This window comes from Mixophyes fleayi, chromosome 10, assembly GCF_038048845.1.
Source record: "Mixophyes fleayi isolate aMixFle1 chromosome 10, aMixFle1.hap1, whole genome shotgun sequence".
Classification (NCBI taxonomy): domain Eukaryota; kingdom Metazoa; phylum Chordata; class Amphibia; order Anura; family Limnodynastidae; genus Mixophyes; species Mixophyes fleayi.
In genome coordinates, this window is record NC_134411.1 from 28125419 (window position 1) to 28145456 (window position 20038).

The following is a 20038-nucleotide window of genomic DNA, read 5'->3' on the forward strand; positions in this document are numbered from 1 at the left end:
ACTTAAATATTTTCAGGGGGGAAAAACGGCCTCATATCAACATGTGGATATGGAGGGGGTCGAGTGTTTGTGTGTCTACGGGATTTAAACAGGTCGTAACCATAGAAAAAGGAATGGCAATTTGTCTTCCTACTCCATTCATTTCCAAAGGATCTAACTGCAGGGTAACAAGCCAGGGAGAGGAATTCCAGGAGGCGCAGATACGTGACCTCGGAGGCTGTGTTTGGTACTTATAGAGAGCAGGGGAGGATAGCTGCAGCAGTCATACTTCTGTTAGCCAGGCAGCTGCATAGGGAATGAGTGTGATGATGAGAAACAGAAGATGTATTTCTGTGCAAATCTTTTTTAATGAGACATTTGTGCTGCCGGACCCTAGAGTTTGCAAGTCCTTAACTTAAAAGGAAAATATATTCTGTTCTTAAATAGAAATTTGTGTGTTGGAAGCACGTGGTTTATTATTGCCATTTCCATCAATGGCTGCTCATTCACAACTTGTTCACCCCCACACACTTCCACATTCCTGTGAAAGTCCCTCGTACAACATATAGCAAATGTCGCATCACTGAATTGTGGAAGTGACGTTAGCCAGTAATAAATATCAATAAGTGTATTGTGGGGAAGGGGGGGTGAGGGAACACCCCGTAATAGGGTTTGTAAATGGGTGCTTTCATTTTTAGTATTTCCAATATCTAGTGAGCAGACTATGTATTTCAATAAACATCCTGAAGCTTCCATACCGAAGATTTTCAACTATAAAGTTCAACATCACCATATATTTATATAGCGCCACTAATTCCGCAGCGTTGTACAGAGAGCTCACTCACATCAGTCCCTGCCCCATTGCAGCTTACAGTCTAAATTCCCTAACACACACAGACTAGGGTCAATTTGATAATTTACTAGTATGTTTTTGGAGTGTGGGAAGAAAAAAAGAGCACCCAGAGGAAACCCACGCAAACACGGGGAGAACATACAAACTCCACACAGATAAGGCCGTGGTCAGGAATTGAATTACGACCCCAGTGCTGTGAGACAGAAGTGCTAACCACTAAGCTACCATTGCTGCAAATGTTTGGCCTAATTGCGGAACGTCTGGATTTGTGTTCCTGCAGACACACAGCCATAGCTGTCCCGACATCTTCAATGAAGATGCAATAACAATGAAGAGACTTCCATTATTCTCCAATACTTTTAGTGGTCAGTGGAGTCCCACAGATTTCCAAATGGCACATAAAATTACCCTTGTGTCCACTGCTGAATAGATACAGAGCGTGTCTGACATAAACACAAGAACTGCACTATTGTCATGTGTTCGCTGTTCAGATAGAAGTTTAAATATGTTTAATAAACTGTGTGTTACAGCTATATAGTTTCTACTATAATCACCTTCTTACATGTCTGCATGACTAAGGCCATCGTCTCTGCAGCTATACATATGCATGAATATTAATAGGAACAGCCCATATACAGAGATGAGCATGCACGGTGGCTCAGTGGTTAGCACTTCTGCCTCACAGCACTGGGGTTATGAGTTCGATTCCTGACCATGGCCTTATCTGTGTGAAGTTTGTATGTTCTTCCTGTGTTTGCGCGGGTTTTCTCCCACACTCCCAAAAACATATTAGTAGGTTAATTGGCTGCTATCAAATTGACCCCAATCTGTTTGTATGTTAGGGAATTTAGACTGTAAGCTCCAATGGGGCAGGGACTGATTGAGTGACGTATATTCTCTGTACAGCGCTGCAGAATTAGTGGCGCTATATAAATAAATGATGATGTTGACTTTGCTCGTAAGAAACATCCCATGACATCACTCTGCCAGCTTTCAGTACATGGGCTCTGAATGATCACATGAGATCAGTTCACAGGGTCTTCTGCCCACAACAGAGAGAGGGGAGCACCGTTTTATAGACCAACCCCCTTACAAAGTGTGTATATTACTTTAAATGGCAATTAAGAGTTTATCTCAGGCTGTACTATCAATTTTTGTCTCTTCGTATCAATGGGACTGCATTGTAAGCCTATCAAAGGGTCAGTCTTTATGTAAATTCTGTAAACAATTGCTTGCAAGAAGTCTTAGGCTGGGTACACACTACAAGCTTTTCACCCAATAAACAAGTGTTTCTCCCGATATCGCATTAGTCTGTATACTTGCACGATGAACCACAGACGTTCCAAAGTACCGATCGTTGTTTCATTTGATTGTTCAGCAGAAATCATTCCAATCGCCTTCCGATCCTGCAGTGTGTATGCACTCAAGACTGTCTGCGCAGAGGAACCAGTCACTGTGTGGAGAGTGTTGTAGGTGAATTAATGCGCCCGTTCGTTCTGAGACTGAATATTTCGTTTCACAGTCAGAGAAGCTAACGAAATTTATACTGACATTGTGGAAAAGTCCAAGTTTATTTTCATCTGTTAATCGGGGTGACAGGAATGACCGACTACACTGCTCTTGGACCAGATAAACACAGATCAAATAGGGAAATGTTGTGTAGTATGTAGACACGAATTGGCAGACTGACTGGAACTTCAGTCGTTTGCAAAATCGTTAGTGATAACAAATTGGTCGAAATTCTTTGCAGTGTGTACCCAGCCTTAAGAAGAGGGACTTCCACAACAGTGGTTCTCAGGGAGAAACAACAACTTGTGCTAAGTTTGCTTCTGCCAATACTTTTTTGTCTCACAATTGGCATTAACAGTTTAAAATCGGGGCAGTCCAGGAGGGAAGGAAACAATGGGTAGAGATTGAATCATATCTCGACTCTTCTACTACTACATCAATCTGGCTAGCCAAATTACCCAAAATCTCACACCCTACCTTAGGGCCCACTCTCGTTAAATGGTCTAAGCTAAGAACTCTTACTCACATCTCATCTTTATTATCCCCACTAACGCCATTGTTCAATAACCCCAAGGAACTACTCCCGGAACTACTCCATCAGCGTTTAACCTATGGCTGCAAGCAGGAATCCACCGTGTCGGCCAGTTGGTGGGAGCTACTGGGATCCTCTCATTTGCAGAGATTCAATCTAAGTGGAAACTACCGAATATAGAGATCTGGCGATATCTTCAGCTTAAACATTTTCTCTCTTCTAGTCCTCCAAAAACAGGACATTAATAGGAATTTGACAGTTTTTGAGTCCCTTTGTAGCAGATCTTATCACATCCCACACTCCCTATCGATTATCTACAAACTCTTAATCGAGTTTCTCTTTAGATTTCCCCCGGAATTTCTAGTGGAGTGGGAAAGGGATGTGGGAATAGAATTTCGAGAGACTGATTGGTCAAAAATCTTCCAAGCAATCCATGCTTGCTCACCTAACGTCTCAATATTACAGACCCACTTTAAGGTTCTCACCAGGTGGTATAGATGCCCGGAACATCTTGCAAAAATATTTTGCGGACTGTCTAGTGCCTGCTGGAGGTGTAATTTGGGATCAGGTTCCTTATTACATATCTGGTGGGACTGTCCCATATTACGACCCTTTTGGTCGCAGGTTATAGACATCACACGGAAGTTGCTTGGCCAGGCTATTCCCGACACCCCGGTGTATTGGCTCCTCAATAAAGTAGATATGCCTATTTCCTGCTTTAAAAAATCTCTGTTAAAATTTGTGATTTCAGCCGCCAAGGCAGTCATACCTGTGAGATGGGAAACAACCACGCCACCAAATATTCGGGACTGGATCAGGAGATTAGAATACTACAGGTCCATGGATGAATTATATTTGTCAGATAGGGACTCTTTTGTAACATATTATACTATATGGGGACCTTGGTTAAATTTTATGGACTCGCCAGAGTTTGCGGCCTTGGGTACACCCACCTGAACCATCTATCTTTAGGTACAGGGTTGTATAAAACGCTTCCGATTGTTGGATTAGGCTTTGTCATATACCTACTCTGTATACGCTGTAGACCTTTTACTATGAAGACTTGCATCATGCCATCCCCCATTCTTCCCTTTTGTTTCCTTTGTGTCCCCCCCCCCTGTCTGTCTTTGTGTTCTATGTGTCAGGTTAGCATTATCCACCTTTTGTGGATGGGAATGTATATTCTCTTTGATACATTTAATCTTTTTTGGCTTAGTGTTATGTTGTTATGATGTTATAATCTCTTTATCACTCGCCATCCAAAACGAACACTGTTGAAAATACATTTATGTAACCTGTATTTGTTGTTAAACCTCAATAAAAACTTATTTAAAAAAATAAATAAAAAAAAAATCGGGGCAGTCATTTCAGGACGATTTAAAGGACAGGTTGGGTTACAGGCAGAAGAGAGGTAGATAGCTGCAAAACAAATACAAAATCCCAAAAAGAAACTATATAAGGTTTATGATGGCTACGAAGTGTCCTTTTTAGGACATCTCATGCCAAAGGAAGACATCCACTTACAAGACAAATCTGAAATTGTGGAAGGACCGTGAGGCTCTGTGTGTATTGGCCAGTAAGTGTCATGTTGTCTGATTTCTCCTATAACTGCAGAATATTCTCATTACTCATTAACATCACAGCCAACTTTGTGTAGAGCTCAAAGTTTATACTGTAAGCAACCAACTATCCGCGTTATCTCAGCCTTGCCGCATCCTGGACTTCCCGGGATATGAGACTTTCCAATGACAATGAAGCGGCAGAAAGACTGCCCCTCCTGATCCAACATTTACACGTCGGCTCTTAATAAAATCCAGAACGACGTAAAGTATTCTAGTTGTTTTGTATCACAGCTACACACTTAAACATTTCCCATTCACTTCTTACTGCAGACAAGCAGCAGGGAGGAAACAGTGTGACTGCAGAAATTCGGCCTTATTGTTTTGTTTAGGTTATTCTACTTTCCACAAATCTGTTTAATAGTGAGCAGCGAAATCTGACATCTGCTAATTGCCCCGATACTCTCCAGCGGAGGGTGGTCCTCTCCTTGTCTGACCCAATGACTACGCTGCACGGGTCACATGAGGTGACGGCTTCCCAGGAGCCAGATGCTGCCTTTCAACAGATTTAATGTCATTTGTTTGGGTTCTCCACACTGGAAAACAATGCTAAGGACGAAAACACCACAACAGATTGGATTACCGTCTGTTTACGTCTAAAAATACACGTGCAGGTTTCAAAATTAATCCGCAAAGACTAAATGCCAACGTGAAACCCACCATAATTGTGCCTGAAGGCGGCACTTTACGGGCTTCATCATAATTTATAACAGATTAGGGATGACGAGCATGACCCTCTGACGAGTACGGCTGACCAGTTACTTAATGGCACGTGGGGACCAGTAACATTGCTATAGATCTTCATTTGTGACAATTCAAATAAAGTTGATATTATATGTTTATATATTTCCATTCTATTGATGACAGGTTAAGTGAAATTTGATTAGGGTGGATATGGAGACGAAATAAATGCTTATGCCAGTGGTTCCCAAACTGTGCGCCTAGGCTCCCTGGGGTGCCTCAGCGATCTCACAGGGGTGCCTCAGCCAGTGGTAAGCAAGGTGGATGACTACTTGGTAATTATTTTGGCTTAGGGGTGCCTTGAAAAAATATGGAAACCATATGGGTGCCTTGAACTGAAAAAGTTTGGGATCCACTGGCTTCTGCCTATGCGTTACAGCTGGAGGTGCCATCTTGGATGTAGCTGTATAATTAAACATACATCAATAATGAGAAGACCACGGCCATGTAGTTGTACATTCAAATTCCATGGATCTCTTCTGTGTCAGCATCACAGAACTGCATTACACAGTAAAGCTGGTAGGTGTTAGGACCCTACAGGAAACCTGACATTTATTAAAAGGGCATCTATATAAGAGAGGGAGTTTTACTGTAACAAAAGAACGCTTTTGGCACGGTGCGTTTCAGCGAGAGTAGTATTATTACTCTATCCATCGGAAATCGGCCAACAGCTTCAATCTCATTGCTGCAATTCACAGATGGGATTAATCAATGGGTTTTACAGAATAGCAGCCAACACTACACTGCTGACAAAAAGGGAGCTGGGAGGAAAGAAATAAGCAAGTAACTAAAATAAGACATCCTGGAGCCAAGCTGGAGAACTTTTCAGTTTTGTTTTATTATTTATTTTTACAGACACAAGACAAAAAAGGGATTTATGTCCCCTTAAAGTAAACTAACTGCTCCGCTTTGTTCTATGTGCAGCGTCTGTGTCTCGTGCTAGTTACGGCTTTAGCTGACTTACATTCACATTGGAATAAAGTGTTAGCTCTCTGGTTTACAACCCTCACCTCCGAAAACCAAATGCTGCGTTTTCTCTGACAAAAAGATAATGTCCTGACACTATTCAAATGATGTGTTTGATGGTAGCAATTGTGGACTTTGAGAAGGTTTCTCCTATAGATTTATTGGGGATAATAGGTCATACTGCTGTGTAAGGGGAGTTATTAGAAGACGCAGGATCTTTTAACGGAACGTCTTGATGATGAGGACTTCAAATATCCTTTCAGCGGAAGTCTGGGAGTACAAAAACAGCATTCCTAATTGTGGAGCAATGACGTCCTTACCCAGAGACAATACTTTAACAGAGTATTAACATTTCTTACAAGTTATGTATCACAAGCAGATTCCAGCCTCTAGTGTCACCAGGAATTAGTGCCCCCATATTTAAACCAGCCAGTAATCTCAGGTATGGGTTACTGCTAGTACATGGAGACGGACACTGTAAAATATCACTTTATCTATAGTCTGTAACACACGGTCCTCGATTTAAACTCAGTAAATGGAGATAAGTACTATGGTGCTTATTACTGGTACCACTCCAATGTGCCCTGGCTAAAACCATGGCTGTCCCATAACAAATGGCACATTCCGTTCACGTTCCCCAATACAGAACATGCAATGCTTCAACAAGTCTACCAGGCCGATGGCACCAACTCGCTTTTAACACCCATCAAAAGTAACAGTAGGGACCTAGTAACTAAGTTGAAGGTTTCTCCGATTGTGGTGAACCCCTTTAAATCATCACTATTGGTTCATCATGAAGATTCAGCCCCCACCCCCAAAAGACACTTCAAATCAACAAGAGCTTTGGAAACCATAGAGTGATCTATTGTAATTCTTCACTTGAGAAATACTACAAAGAAGAAGAAGTGAGAGTTTGAGTCATATATCTAAGTTTGGGGCAATATATGGAGGATTGCAGCAGAGTGTCCCAGAGTCTAGAGGCTTTCATTAGAGTAAGTTTTCTTGCGATTGATAAAAAAAAAAATAAAGTATTGTGTGTACACAGACAGACACACACGATATGTTATGGATAGATGAGCGTCAGGCAGTATTTAATACCGTTTTGCACACATAACTCATTGCGGCACCAAAGGCTAGCCCTGTGTTCCTGCAGTAGCCATTGGCTGTAAACCTTCGACCATCTGTTCAGCAGAAAGCTAGACAGGCTGTATAGACACAGCCTTGTATTAATGAGATTAGACCCTTCTCCTGGGGGGCAGGGAGGGCTCCAATCTTGTAACCTACACAGACATACGCACAAATTGCATTGCACCATCTCAACAAACACTACATATATCGGCTACATAGAATTGTCTGCTCTTTGCACTATGGCCAGGAAAGAGTTTACTTTACTGCAGTGCAAGACAAGTGCGCTACTGTACTAGTACATCCAATAATCTACAGGGTGGAAGAAAATTCCCTGGGATCCACCATAAAACCCATTATCTATCTGTACAGGCAATAAAAGCACCACACGGCAGTGTACGTCTCTTCCTCCTTCTCTCTCATAATAATACAGCTGTCATTTTAGCTAAAACCTCAAAAAAGTTCTGTGGTAACCCCCATTACACCAAAACATGTACGCTTTGAACATGTTTATAAATGCTCGAATTCTGTAGTTGTCCCTGAAAACTGTAACAATGGGATTGTTTAAAAGTAGACAACAATGCTGAATCAGTGTGTGTGTGTGTGTGTGTGTGTGTGTGTGTGTGTGTGTTAGGGAATTTAGACTGTAAGCCCCAATGGGGCAGGGACTGATGTGAGTGAGTTCTCTGTACATCGCTGCGGAATTTGTGGCGCTATATAAATAAATGGCGATGATGAATCACAGACATATGTACATACAGCAGTATATAAAAAAAAAAGGGATGTTAACCAACCATTTACAACAGTTTGCATACATTAGGCAACTTGCAGCTATCCACAGGTGCTTGCAGTGTATGCTGTGATCAGTAGTTCTCCCACACTGAAGATTCATAAATTGTCCACCTTTGGCACAGAAACATCTACGCAAAAAACTTTCTTAAATTCTTTAACTTTGTGACAGAAGGAATAATTCAAGGGGGATTTGGAAGACCCCTCTAAATGGTGATGATGATGATGGATATAGCGCCACTGATTCCGCAGCGCTGTACAGAGAACTCATTCACATCAGTCCCTGCCACATTGGAGCTTACAGTCTAAATTCCCTAACACACACACACACACACACACACACTAGGGTCAATTTTGATAGCAGCCAATTAACCTACCAGTATGTTTTTGGAGTGTGGGAGGAAACCGGAGCACCCGGAGGAAACCCATGCAAACACAGGGGAGAACATACAAACTCCACACAGATAAAGTCATGGACGGGAATTGAACTCATGACCCCATTAACAAATAGTCTAATTAACAATTTGGAGTGGATCATACAAAGTCTATGGATGCTGGAGATGCACAGCCAATCCTAAATTTACTACCAAGACCTCTCATATCAAAGAATATGTCCTAGCTGCAACCTTGCAACTGGTTCCCTAAAAGGTCTGTCCACAACCATGAGTTTATGTAATTAAAACGATTGTGATCTGTTTACGCACAAGAATCTTAGGTTTATGTCCCAAATCCTGCAAAGTACTAGTATGCCTATGTATAGCTAGATACAGTCATATGCTAGAAAAACGCAGGTGCTGAATGTCTCTCACAGTGGCAGTGACGAAGTGAAGTGGAAACGTCCCTCAGCAGGAACAGAAAGACCCTGCAGTGCTCTCATGAGACAGAAGAGAGGAGCGTTCCTATATCCCTGTAATAGGTCAGATCTTGTGAAGGCTATGATGTGCTAGCTCAGTCCCTGCTTTGTGACACCATCTGTCAGGAGGAAGGAATGTCCCCATTATGGTGATGAAGGCTACTTTGAGAAATTAACCACACATCCCTTTTACCTGAATTCTGATGGTATCCTCTAATCTCTTCCCCCCCCCCCCCCCCCTACACCCACACACTTCCCTCTGCACTGCTGGGGTCCATGTTTCTCTAAGGACAACATTGATGCTCCAATAGGCTGGCAGATAAGCCCTATGTGGGCTCCACCTCCTGATCTCATTGGCTCCCATTGGTACCTCTAATACGATTGACCTGAACTGGCACAATGCCAAGGGAACATTATAGGGATTGGCGCTAGTACCAAATGCTCATCTGGATCCAATCGAATCATCAACCCCTGGAGGCACAGAGGAGGAGAGCCCAGAGGGAAAACCCATGAAATTCAGGTAAGAAAGTTGTTGGTAACTGCTCAAAATTTCCACTATAAAAGTTGACAGTCTTTAAATATGTTTTAGCATATTTTAGACATAATACTCCAAAATATATTAAAAAAAAAGAACACACATTTCCACCGATCTTCAATTAAGTGTTGAGTGAAATACAGATATACGATTACAACTATTGAGCAAGGCATCTGAAATATGGTATTACTCATACATAAAAGAATATAAATGTTTGTTTAAAACAAAGAGATGTCTTCACAAACCTACGCCGGTTATCTACAACCTACATTCTTTCAAGCTCACTCCATCTTAACCTCTGACAGCGATACGATCATCACTGAGGAGCCAGGAATAACAGCACATCTGCAGGAGTCAACTTCCCACCACCTCTGCACAGCCCCAATATATGCACTGAAGGATAAAACACTGAGCACAGACATTAAACCTGTCTGTATTATAGCTGAAGTTAAGCCCCAATATTTATAGGTGAAGGGTGCTCTTTAAGATATAAATATGATTGATGCCAAATGGCCAAACCACACATCAACAAAGCATGACATTTAAAAAAGTAGAACATTTAAAGTTCCCGTAGTAACTAAATACATTCAATCTTCAACTAATCTGAAAACCACAGCACGTGCACAGTGTTCATCTGGTGTCCATGTTACATTTGGCTAACAAGACATTTAAAGATAACTGGGTGTGGGCGGAGCCCTAAATGGACCAGGTAACATGTGGGAAGAAATTAAACCGTCTGGATTTTAAATTAACAAAAAAGAGAACTTTACACAAAGAAGATTATTTTAAATCCTTTCAAGAAAAAAAAAAAAGTGAAGGGCGACCTATGGACTGCTATATCCTTACCTCGATCTCGCTTGCCAGTTGATGCAGCATATGGACTAAATTAAATGGCATCTGAAGCAGATTTAACAACTAGATCCCAATCATTGCCTCTCTGGTGTGCCTGCTCATTTCACTACTTACTAAAAGTTCAGTCACACACCCTCTTTACCAGCCCACTTGAACAATAACAAAATAAGATGTCTGGGGAAAAGACCCCAAACAATAACAATCCCTGTTCTTCGCTTTGATCTGGAGACAGACATAAGGCAGGTAATCCGACAGGTACAGGATTCTTTTATCCAATAAAGCTCATTTTACCATAAGAGGAAGAGCAATCATTTCAGGATAATCTGGTTTACGCTCAGGGCAGGGTCTATAACACCACACATTTAATCAGCAACAAGAGGATCTACACTGAAATTAAAGTCACCACTTTCTGATTTAAGTCACAGGCCCATCAGACTTATTTGCGTCACAGACTTCTTACTCTTTTTCGGCTAAACCCGGCACGGAAGATACAGCCTTTTTATCTTCTGTGTGGACAGCAAATGTGTTTTTATTGACAACGGCTGACTTGCAACGGTCTCAGTAGTCTATTTCCTCGCCGGAGTCATCAGACAGCAGAATGCCTAAAAACATTATGTGATTCATGTAGAGCTTTTAAATGTTTCTCCACCTACACTAAAATATAATCCTCCCCACACCCTTGAGTGTATGGTATTTACTATAATTTTGCTTTCTTATCTAAACTGCTTTCTGGGTATTCAGCAATGGCCGTGATGTGAAGACAGTCACGATTTGTGTCCCTAGCAACCTGCCAGGACATTCCTACCTTATTATACCGTGAGCTATGTAATAATAAAGTACTGTGTTAAACCTAACCCGCTCATCTGCAGCATAGTATAAGGCAAAGATGTCCAGCCGTATGCTAGAGGGAGACAAGAGTTGAACGTTGAAGCACTCCATTCCTTTACAAATATTGTATTGGCTAAAACCAAAAAACTTTATTAGGTAATATTAAAATACAGTTATTGAACAGAGAGTTATAGATAAAAACTTATTGAGAAGGTAAGAAAAATAAGTAAGTAAAATAAGCTGACCCTAGGGTGGGACCGATCACAGATATTTTATACCCCAATACTTAATGTCATAAAGTGACACTTTGAAAATATTATGGATAAATTAAATTATCCTTCATATCGAGTGAAAATCAGTTTCATTCACTGGTTAAATCAATCTCACTGAATGAATCCAATTTATTCAAGAGGTAAGTAACGAACGAAATGTCCTTGTTCTTATGGGCATTATATCCTCATATTGATGCATCATTGGGCTCTTGTTCATACCAAAAGGTGTATGAATATTTGCAAAACTATGATTGTCATATAGAATACACCTATACACACTTTTATTGGAATTCTGCAAAAATAAGCAGGAGCCAGTTTTGGTTTTAGCCAATAAAATATTTGAAAAGGACCGCAGTACTTCAACATTCAACTCTTGTCTCACCCTTTTTTATGATAACTTACATGTTGAATGAAGCACCCCCTCATAATACAGTAATATGAATATATTAATAGTGAGAAAGGTCCATAACCTGGTAGAGAGCTAACTTTTGTTTCCTTTTCTTTCGTATTGCTAGAGATGCATATTGTATGAGCTAAGCCAGGAGCCAGGATGTCTTCATTTCTGGGTCAGTCCTGAACACCCGGAAGATGCAAGTTTAAACAAGCTGGATGTACAAAAGGTCATTTTATATAGGATGTACATCAGACAGTACGATCTTTCCACACCGGTATGACAGGAGCCTCACAAGACTATGCGTTGTTGACCTTTAGACGCTTTGATTGGCTGCATGTTGATGTAGTCCATCCCACTTCAAACGCACACGGACAAGCAGGACAAATACTATGTACTGGCATTAACATTCTAAGGTTGCGATTGGCTGGAGCTTTTCCTAACCCCGCCCATTTTATCTCTTGCTGGTCCCAAGTTTGAATGACAATTGCAATGGGCGCTTGGCTCTCTCGGACACATGTAAAAAGATGTAGATTGGCAACGAAAAGACTATGTACTAGGATGTAGCCTTTCCTTGTGGGTGGAGAAGCCTTTTCCTTACACAATACACCGTCTGAGCTACGAAACTGCGCCTCAGTTTAGTCTTACTCAGATTTAATGTATTAAAATTTGGTTTAAATGTTGTAAAACAGCGCAGCGCCGCTAACAACATGCTTTGCTCATGATAGGGACACAATTAGGCATCTTGCATTCCACTTAGTGGAAATAGCCCACAGAATAAGAAGTTGGTGACAGCACGGAGTAATCCCAGAACACAGAATATCTGACAAAAACCCTTCGGCCGCCTCTGTGCTTCTGTCACTGAACATATCTACTGATTGCCCTGACATACAAGTGGAAAGTGTGGCCTGAGGCTCCATACTTCCCCTATTCTGTACTCTAGACATCTCATCGTTAAGATCACATGAAAGGTTTTCCTTATCACATCTTACTGCTCTCCTTTTACAGATACATCTCTTGTGTATTTTCATAGTACAATCAAATACTCATTCGTTTAACATGCAAAGAAACTACAATCAATGATGACATTGGAAAACAGCATCTAAAAACGCAAAGGAAACATTAAAATGACAGCCATCTACACGTGATGCCAGGGTTGCACGCAGACAGAATTCTCAACTGTGAAATCACATTTAAAAAGGCATTTTAATATAATTATACAAAGCGTCTGATACTAATTCAATACTTTTTACAGCTGGATATATTATTAATGTTCCAAAAATGTTCCAAGCTGCACAATACACATATTACATTAACAGAAAAATCTCTCTGGGTCTGTCAATCCCATTTGGGGTTATTTTTTTGCTTGCCCTAATTTACACCATATGATACACAACACTGGCTGTATAGAAAAATTCAGTATTCAGCTTGGGAGTGTGAATACAAAGTTTTACCTGGGGATGAACTATAAGGCGTAAGTTGCTGTTTGGGCTCGTCAACATCTTGTGAATGTATCTGAAATATGTTGCTTGGACAAAATGTAACAGATTATTAGCCATCATAACCAATTAAATGCAGTGTAATAAGAAACTCAAGAATGAATGAAGTCACCTATGTTGAAGAGTAAGCATAGCAGTAAGCCTAGGGAATGTTTCACTATGGAATGTTCTAAGCCAACTGTCTCGATATAATGCAACAAATACATATAGCCCGGGATAATCTCCTTTCCAGTTGCACAGGTGCAGTACAATGGGAAAGTTATGGAAGAAGTCATTTGTTTTCCTTTAATACAAACAGGGTTTTTGAAACCAAAATTGTAATCTCCTACATACTTGGACAATGGTAAAGTTCAGATTAACGTATGCAGCAAGTGCTACAAATATTCTCTATCCTTTCTTAACGGACGTCCACTCTGCAAATTCTACCAACACAACATTACTGGGACAAGAAGCCACAACTAGACGTTGACCAGACTGTAAAAATAGCCAGCCCTTTTAGCATAGCACTTATTCGTTTTAAGATGAATGATACTGCGTTGCCTGATCTTTAGTAGACACAAGAGCCTTCTGACCAGCAGCAATAATAGCCTCATTAACAACAATACTGAACTGAGCCGCCACATTTCCCTAGAACAGAACACAGATTTAGCCGTCCTTCCTTGTTATGCATTTGGTGTCTGAACCCTTTTAGCACGTTGGCTGACGTTCTTCAAAAATTGGACTTGCTATTGACATACTAAGTCATAGCCATGTGATTAGATGATGGACCAAAAACCCAAAAAGGAAATGTGCAAGCATGGATCATTAAAGTGAAAAGTGCACCTTTACGGAGAGGGTTTTTGTTCTTTAAATGCAAAAATAAAAGTTAAAAGCTTGCAATAGTGCCAAGGGTCTATTTTGCAAAAAACAAAACAATGAAAACATTCCCTATCTGACTGCTATAGCTTTTTTGCAGACCCTCCAGGTTTGGGGGTTGGCGGGGGGACAGTATATGCAGTCCTCTGTCTACACTAGACCCCCAACAAAGCATCATAAGGTTAGCTTTTTGAGCTACTCATGTCAAATCCTGGACGATCCAGGATCTGAATTCACTTGACCTCCCAAACAGAAAGACAAGTGCTAGATACACTGTAATCAGAGTGTATCTGACAAATAATCAGATTAAGATAGGAATAATTTTTGCATATCTAATCCGCCCCTCAAAAAAATAGTCTATAAAATCTGCAAAACTTAATTCAAAAAGGTAAACTAGACTGCTCAGACTGACTTTCCCCTGTAGGTTTGTTGAAAAATTATGAATACAGTTATTTTCTAATCCTGTCCAGAACTCAATTTACTAAAGGATCCAACACAGAATGATAAAACACATATGAATTGTGCAACATCACGGGAAATGCCACCAATCTGCAGTTTGTATAGAGCACGTAGGAAACATACAAGCTAAATCAAACTATGTCAGACTTGCAATGAACCCAGAGTAACGTAGTTGGAGATGTACATTTTTGTCAGCTTTCTCTAAATGACAAGATAGGCACTACAATGCACAGGGTATAACAAGGTATAAATGAGCATATTTCAGGCATATAATTTAGTGCAGGCCTGTCCAACCTGCGGCCCTCCAGATGTTGTGAAACTACAAGTCCCAGCATGCCCTTCCAGCTATCAACAGGTTGTATACTGGCAAAGCATGCTGGGGCTTGTTGTTTCACAACACCTGGAGGGCCGCAGGTTGGACAGGCCTGATTTAGTGCAATGATAGACAAACCAATATGTAGTAATTAACAAACGTGTATTTGCCACCTCCTTAAGCCCTGTACAGTTTTTTTTTTGTTAACCATAGAAAGTCTATAGGAGGGGTCTAGATGGAGACGACAAACCAATATACACTTCAATCAGCTTTCCAACTACCAGTGGTTGGACCAACACGTTTGGTAACATTTCTACTCTACCTTAAAATGCTTCCAGAGGATATAAATAAGAAGATAAGAAACACTGCTTGAGAGACATTGCGGTTCCTATGTAGAAGCACCTGCACAGTGACACCACATATTACAAATCATCTTTGTCCCTGCGTTCTGTGCCATCTGCTATAAAAGCAAGCCAAGCGGTAAAACGTCTGACAGGTGAACTGCAACGTTTACCAGGTTGCAATACAAGAGTTCTTATAGTAACCCCAGGGTCTTACCATTATAACAGGAGGACTGGAGAGAAGAAAAATGCTAGGAAAGCTACCGGAAGTTTAGTTGTTTTAAAGGATTTAAATGCTCCATAAACACAACATAAAAGACCTTTCGGATTGGAGAGAAAAAAAACAACAACAAACAAAAACCAAACATACACCTACACCCCGCCCCCCCCCCCCCCCTTATTTATATAAAAAAAATAGAGGAACAATAGACAAAAGTTATATACCTGGGGCAACGCTGTGTTGAGCTGCCTTTGTAATGAGTCCCGTTCATGGATCACTTCCTGTAGTTTGCCCTGATTTAACCCAAGTGTTTCCTGGGTCTCTCGTAGAGTATCCAGCAGCCTGTCTCTTTCTTCTAGCATTGAAACCATTAGTTGCTCAAAGTGAGAATCCGAATCTGGCTGTTGGGGGGAGCCCGATCCATGGCCTCCATTCCCCCCTGAAGGCATCTCAGCCTCGCTGATGGTTGGCATCACTTCGCACATCATCTTAACAAACACAAACAAACAACTCTCATTAAACAAAGTCTCATTACTGACATTTGCATAAATTGTACAATGCAATAAGATCAAAGTTTAACTGTCACCTAAACGTATGCGTCACAAACTAAAGGTGCAGATAGCTGTGTAGAAAGGTGGAAAACTCTAAAGAGGAGCATTGTGCAAAAGTCTAAACATCAGAATAACACTTATCAAATAAAGCTGTTCCATGTTTCTCCTAAAATACTGCCTCATGGATGACTTAAATTAATCACGAGCATAAGGGGACATCAGGGACGTCCTTATTACATGTGGCACTTTTGTTTATTTGAAATCTTGTTTTACAATGGGCAAACCGCACCTAGAAAAGCCTTTCTACACTGACGTACAACTACGAGGAGCACAACGTATCCCCATTAAAAATACAGGATGAGACCATAACCGCCAGCTTAATGATGGTGCAAAAACAAAGTCCTTATGCGATGTGGAAACTGCTGTTTGGCCCTCTACACAACTAGCAACATCCAGAGAAATGCACCTTTTCTGCCACTTTCTATCGTATCCATAATCTCACTCTACAAAGTTAAATTTGCACTGCTCAGCAAAATCAGATGCACCGTTGTGCCCCCTCAGTACTTCCTAAGGAATGCCCTCACTCTACCCGACCCCTGCCATCTGCAAATGCCTCCATCTTGCTCCATAAACCAGTGCCCCATGACAGAAATCTAGCTGCAAGGCACCTCCAAAAAGGATTATGAGCTCCGTAAATTAGGCCCACTGTGAATAAACAACAGGAACTTTTAAGTATTGCTTAGATAGTGTAGATCAGTGATGGGCAACAGACGGTTCCCCCCCCCCCCGAGCCTTCACTTGCGGACCCTCTGGTCCTTCCTAGCTTATTAGATGTGTTTGTTATAGCTTGTAACACTTGTTTAAAATGGTATGTTATTACAGATAGGTATCTCTTTCATTGTATATTGTTTAACTTATTACTGAGATTAAGGGCAATGTGGGGCCCTTTTTAAGGTTAGAGGGCCAACCATGCTATCCCCAAAGTGTTTCAGGTTGCCAATCATTGGTGTAGATCAAGTTTACATCATTAGTTAAAAAAAACCAAGAAAAAAAAAAACCACAACAATAAGGTAATTTAACATAAGTCATAACCTCACAAACAAGAAAATCAGCATGTACCATTATAACTGCACCAGAACACAACTGATTAAGTATATATTTATATAGTCAACAACTGATTCATGTATGAAAATACATCTACAGCATTTTATTTCTGAATCCACATAATTTGCCAAATGTTTGACTAATGCTAGAAAACTTCCAAAAACATACACTGAACTTGGTGACCACTAGAGTCTATACATCTATCTCAACAGATATGCAACTGGAAACAGATTTGTGGCACAGGCAAGCAGAGCAATGTAAACAAACTACAAGAGGTAAAAGAACGGACCATTCATCATCATCATCATCATCTATTTATATAGCACCAGCAAATTCTGTAGCGCTTTACAATTGGGAACAAACATTAATAAAACAATATTGGGTAGTACATACAGACAGAGAGGTAAGAGAACCCTGCTCGCAAGCTTACAATCTATGGGACCATTAGAAATAAATGTATTCTACAATAATGTGCGTTAGAGAATCATAGCACTGATATAATATATGCATCTATTCCATAAACATGGATGCATACAACACATTATACATCTCTACAATCTGGGATAAAAGTCCACGTTAAGCTATAAAATGAAGACAGTATGTAATGGAAACACAAGGTAAACAGGTAAATTATACTGTCTACCGATAATACGCATGACTACAAAGACAACATAGATAGATCAACATGACACAGGTGTAAACATATACAAAATATTATATATATATATATATATATATATAATTTTTTTTGCACCGATAATAGTCATGTTTATATACAAAAAACGTATGAGTCTACTATTATATATTATGACCATCTATATCTTAACACGATGCAGACAGCAGTATATAAAAACACAAAAGACATGTATATAAATAGTAAGGCCACAGTACACCATGTCCATATAAATACATTGAGAAAAAGACATAAGAATATACAACACTAATAGACATGCTAATATAAAACACAGAAACAACTAAGAGCAATAACTAAAATAGTATATTTGTTCACCAGGGCAACGCAGATTTTTAAATCTATTTTCAGCTCTATTAGGCTATTTTCTACCTCATTTTACGTAATCTGATCAGAAGAACGGTGGGAAACATGGTTCACACAAATTGGGGAAAAATACACTTTTAAACAGTCATCAGGAGTATGAACAAATAGACATGGCAAAATGAATGGTATAAGGCTATAATACATATAATAGGACCAGCTATACAGTACATAGAATGTAAAATACTAATAGATCTGACAATATTAATAGTATAAGGCTGCAAATATTATATATATATATATATATATATATATATATATATATATATATATATATATAATGACCACCCATACTGTATATACAATACTAATAGACGTGCCCATTTAAGTGGTATGAAAGTAAAGCCCAGCAGGTCAGATAACACATACATGGTAAGTATATAATATAATATAAATCTCTAGTATGAGGACACAATGTGACCCACAGACAGAGTCCATACACCGTATAATCACCTTGCTGTCTGCTCCCGGTCCTGCCCCCTATACTGACAGTGAGCTCCGTGCTGTGTACCGTGTAGCATGGACCGGGGCCGGTGGGAGTGGGGGGGGATCCCGGGCTTCGTGTACCGGAGGGGGGAATCCCACGGTCAGGTCCTGCGCCGGCCCCGGTGCGCCCTGCTGTCCCGTGTGACTTGGGCGGTCCCGGGTGGAGCGCAGGGTTGGGGGATCCCCTATTCGGTGTCCCGGGCTCCGTCAGGCCGCCTCTCTATTCCCGGCATACACCGCGGTGACTGGTCGGTGCGTGACGTGCCGGCATTCGTTGCGTCACGCGGTGGGCGGGGTCAGGACACGTTACCAGAGAAACGGGGGCGTGACACCATCCTGACATGTAACCAATGAGACGAGAGGGGGCGGGGATAGTGTGGTGAGAGCGGGCTGCTGAGAGACCGTAGTCAGACAGTGAGTGAGAGGGGTCTTCTGAGTGTGAGTGTAAGTGCTGAGACAGTGAGAGAGGTCTGCTGAGTGTGAGTGTAAGTGCTGAGACAGTGAGACAGTGAGAGAGGTCTGCTGAGTGTGAGTGCTGAGACAGTGAGAGGGGTCTGCTGAGCGTGAGTGTAAGTGCTGAGACAGTGAGAGAGGTCTGCTGAGTGTGAGTGCTGAGACAGTGAGAGGGGTCTTCTGAGTGTGAGTGTAAGTGCTGAGACAGTGAGAGAGGTCTGCTGAGCGTGAGTGTGAGTGCTGAGACAGTGAGAGGGGTCTGCTGAGTGTGAGTGTAAGTGCTGAGACAGTGAGAGGGGTCTGCTGAGTGTAAGTTCTGAGACAGTGAGAGGGGTCTGCTGAGTGTGTGTGCTGAGACAGTGAGAGGGGTCTGCTGAGTGTGAGTGTAAGTGCTGAGACAGTGAGAAGGGTCTGCTGAGTGTAAGTGCTGAGACAGTGAGAGGGGTCTGCTGAGTGTGAGTGCTGAGACAGTGAGAAAGGTCTGCTGAGTGTGAGTGCCGAGACAGTGAGAGGGCTCTGCGGAGTGTGTGCTGAGTTAGAGATAGCGGTCTGCTGAGTGTGAGTGCTGAGACAGTGAGGGGTCTGCTGTGTGGGAAAGAGGTGCTGGGAATGACAGTGAGTAGTAGACAGGTCTGTAGAGTGTCAGAAGTGATAGAGACAGGCGTATGAGAGAGTTAGCAGTGGGAAAGAGAGAGAGGGCTCTGTAGAGTGAGGAGTGGGAGAGAGGTCTGTTAAATGTGAGCAATGAAACGCTGATGAGTAAATGAACATCCTCATGTCTCATGTGGGTTGAACATCCCACATGAGACATTAGGGAGAGGTTTTGGTAAATGTGAAGAATAAGACAGAGGAGTGGTAA

General features: G+C 41.2%; 1 protein-coding gene and 1 long non-coding RNA gene across 11 annotated transcripts in view; one reads left to right on the forward strand and one right to left on the reverse strand.

Moving 5' to 3' along the window:
• The window catches only part of PPFIA1 (PPFI scaffold protein A1), a 58648-nt gene extending 39665 nt beyond the window's left edge, over positions 1-18983 (reverse strand). For all 9 annotated transcript variants that reach the window (XM_075188275.1, XM_075188273.1, XM_075188277.1 and 6 more), the window contains exons 1-2: positions 18694-18983; positions 15756-16019 (exon numbers count right to left, since the gene is read on the reverse strand). In XM_075188275.1, coding sequence (XP_075044376.1) covers positions 15756-16019 — 264 coding nt within the window. In that variant the 5' untranslated portion in view covers positions 18694-18983. The remainder of the gene's footprint in view (positions 1-15755; positions 16020-18693) is intronic.
• A 125-nt stretch (positions 18984-19108) lies between these two features.
• The window catches only part of LOC142103908 (uncharacterized), a 58918-nt gene continuing 57988 nt past the window's right edge, over positions 19109-20038 (forward strand). For both annotated transcript variants that reach the window (XR_012679460.1, XR_012679459.1), the window contains exon 1: positions 19109-19140. This is a non-coding gene — a long non-coding RNA (uncharacterized LOC142103908). The remainder of the gene's footprint in view (positions 19141-20038) is intronic.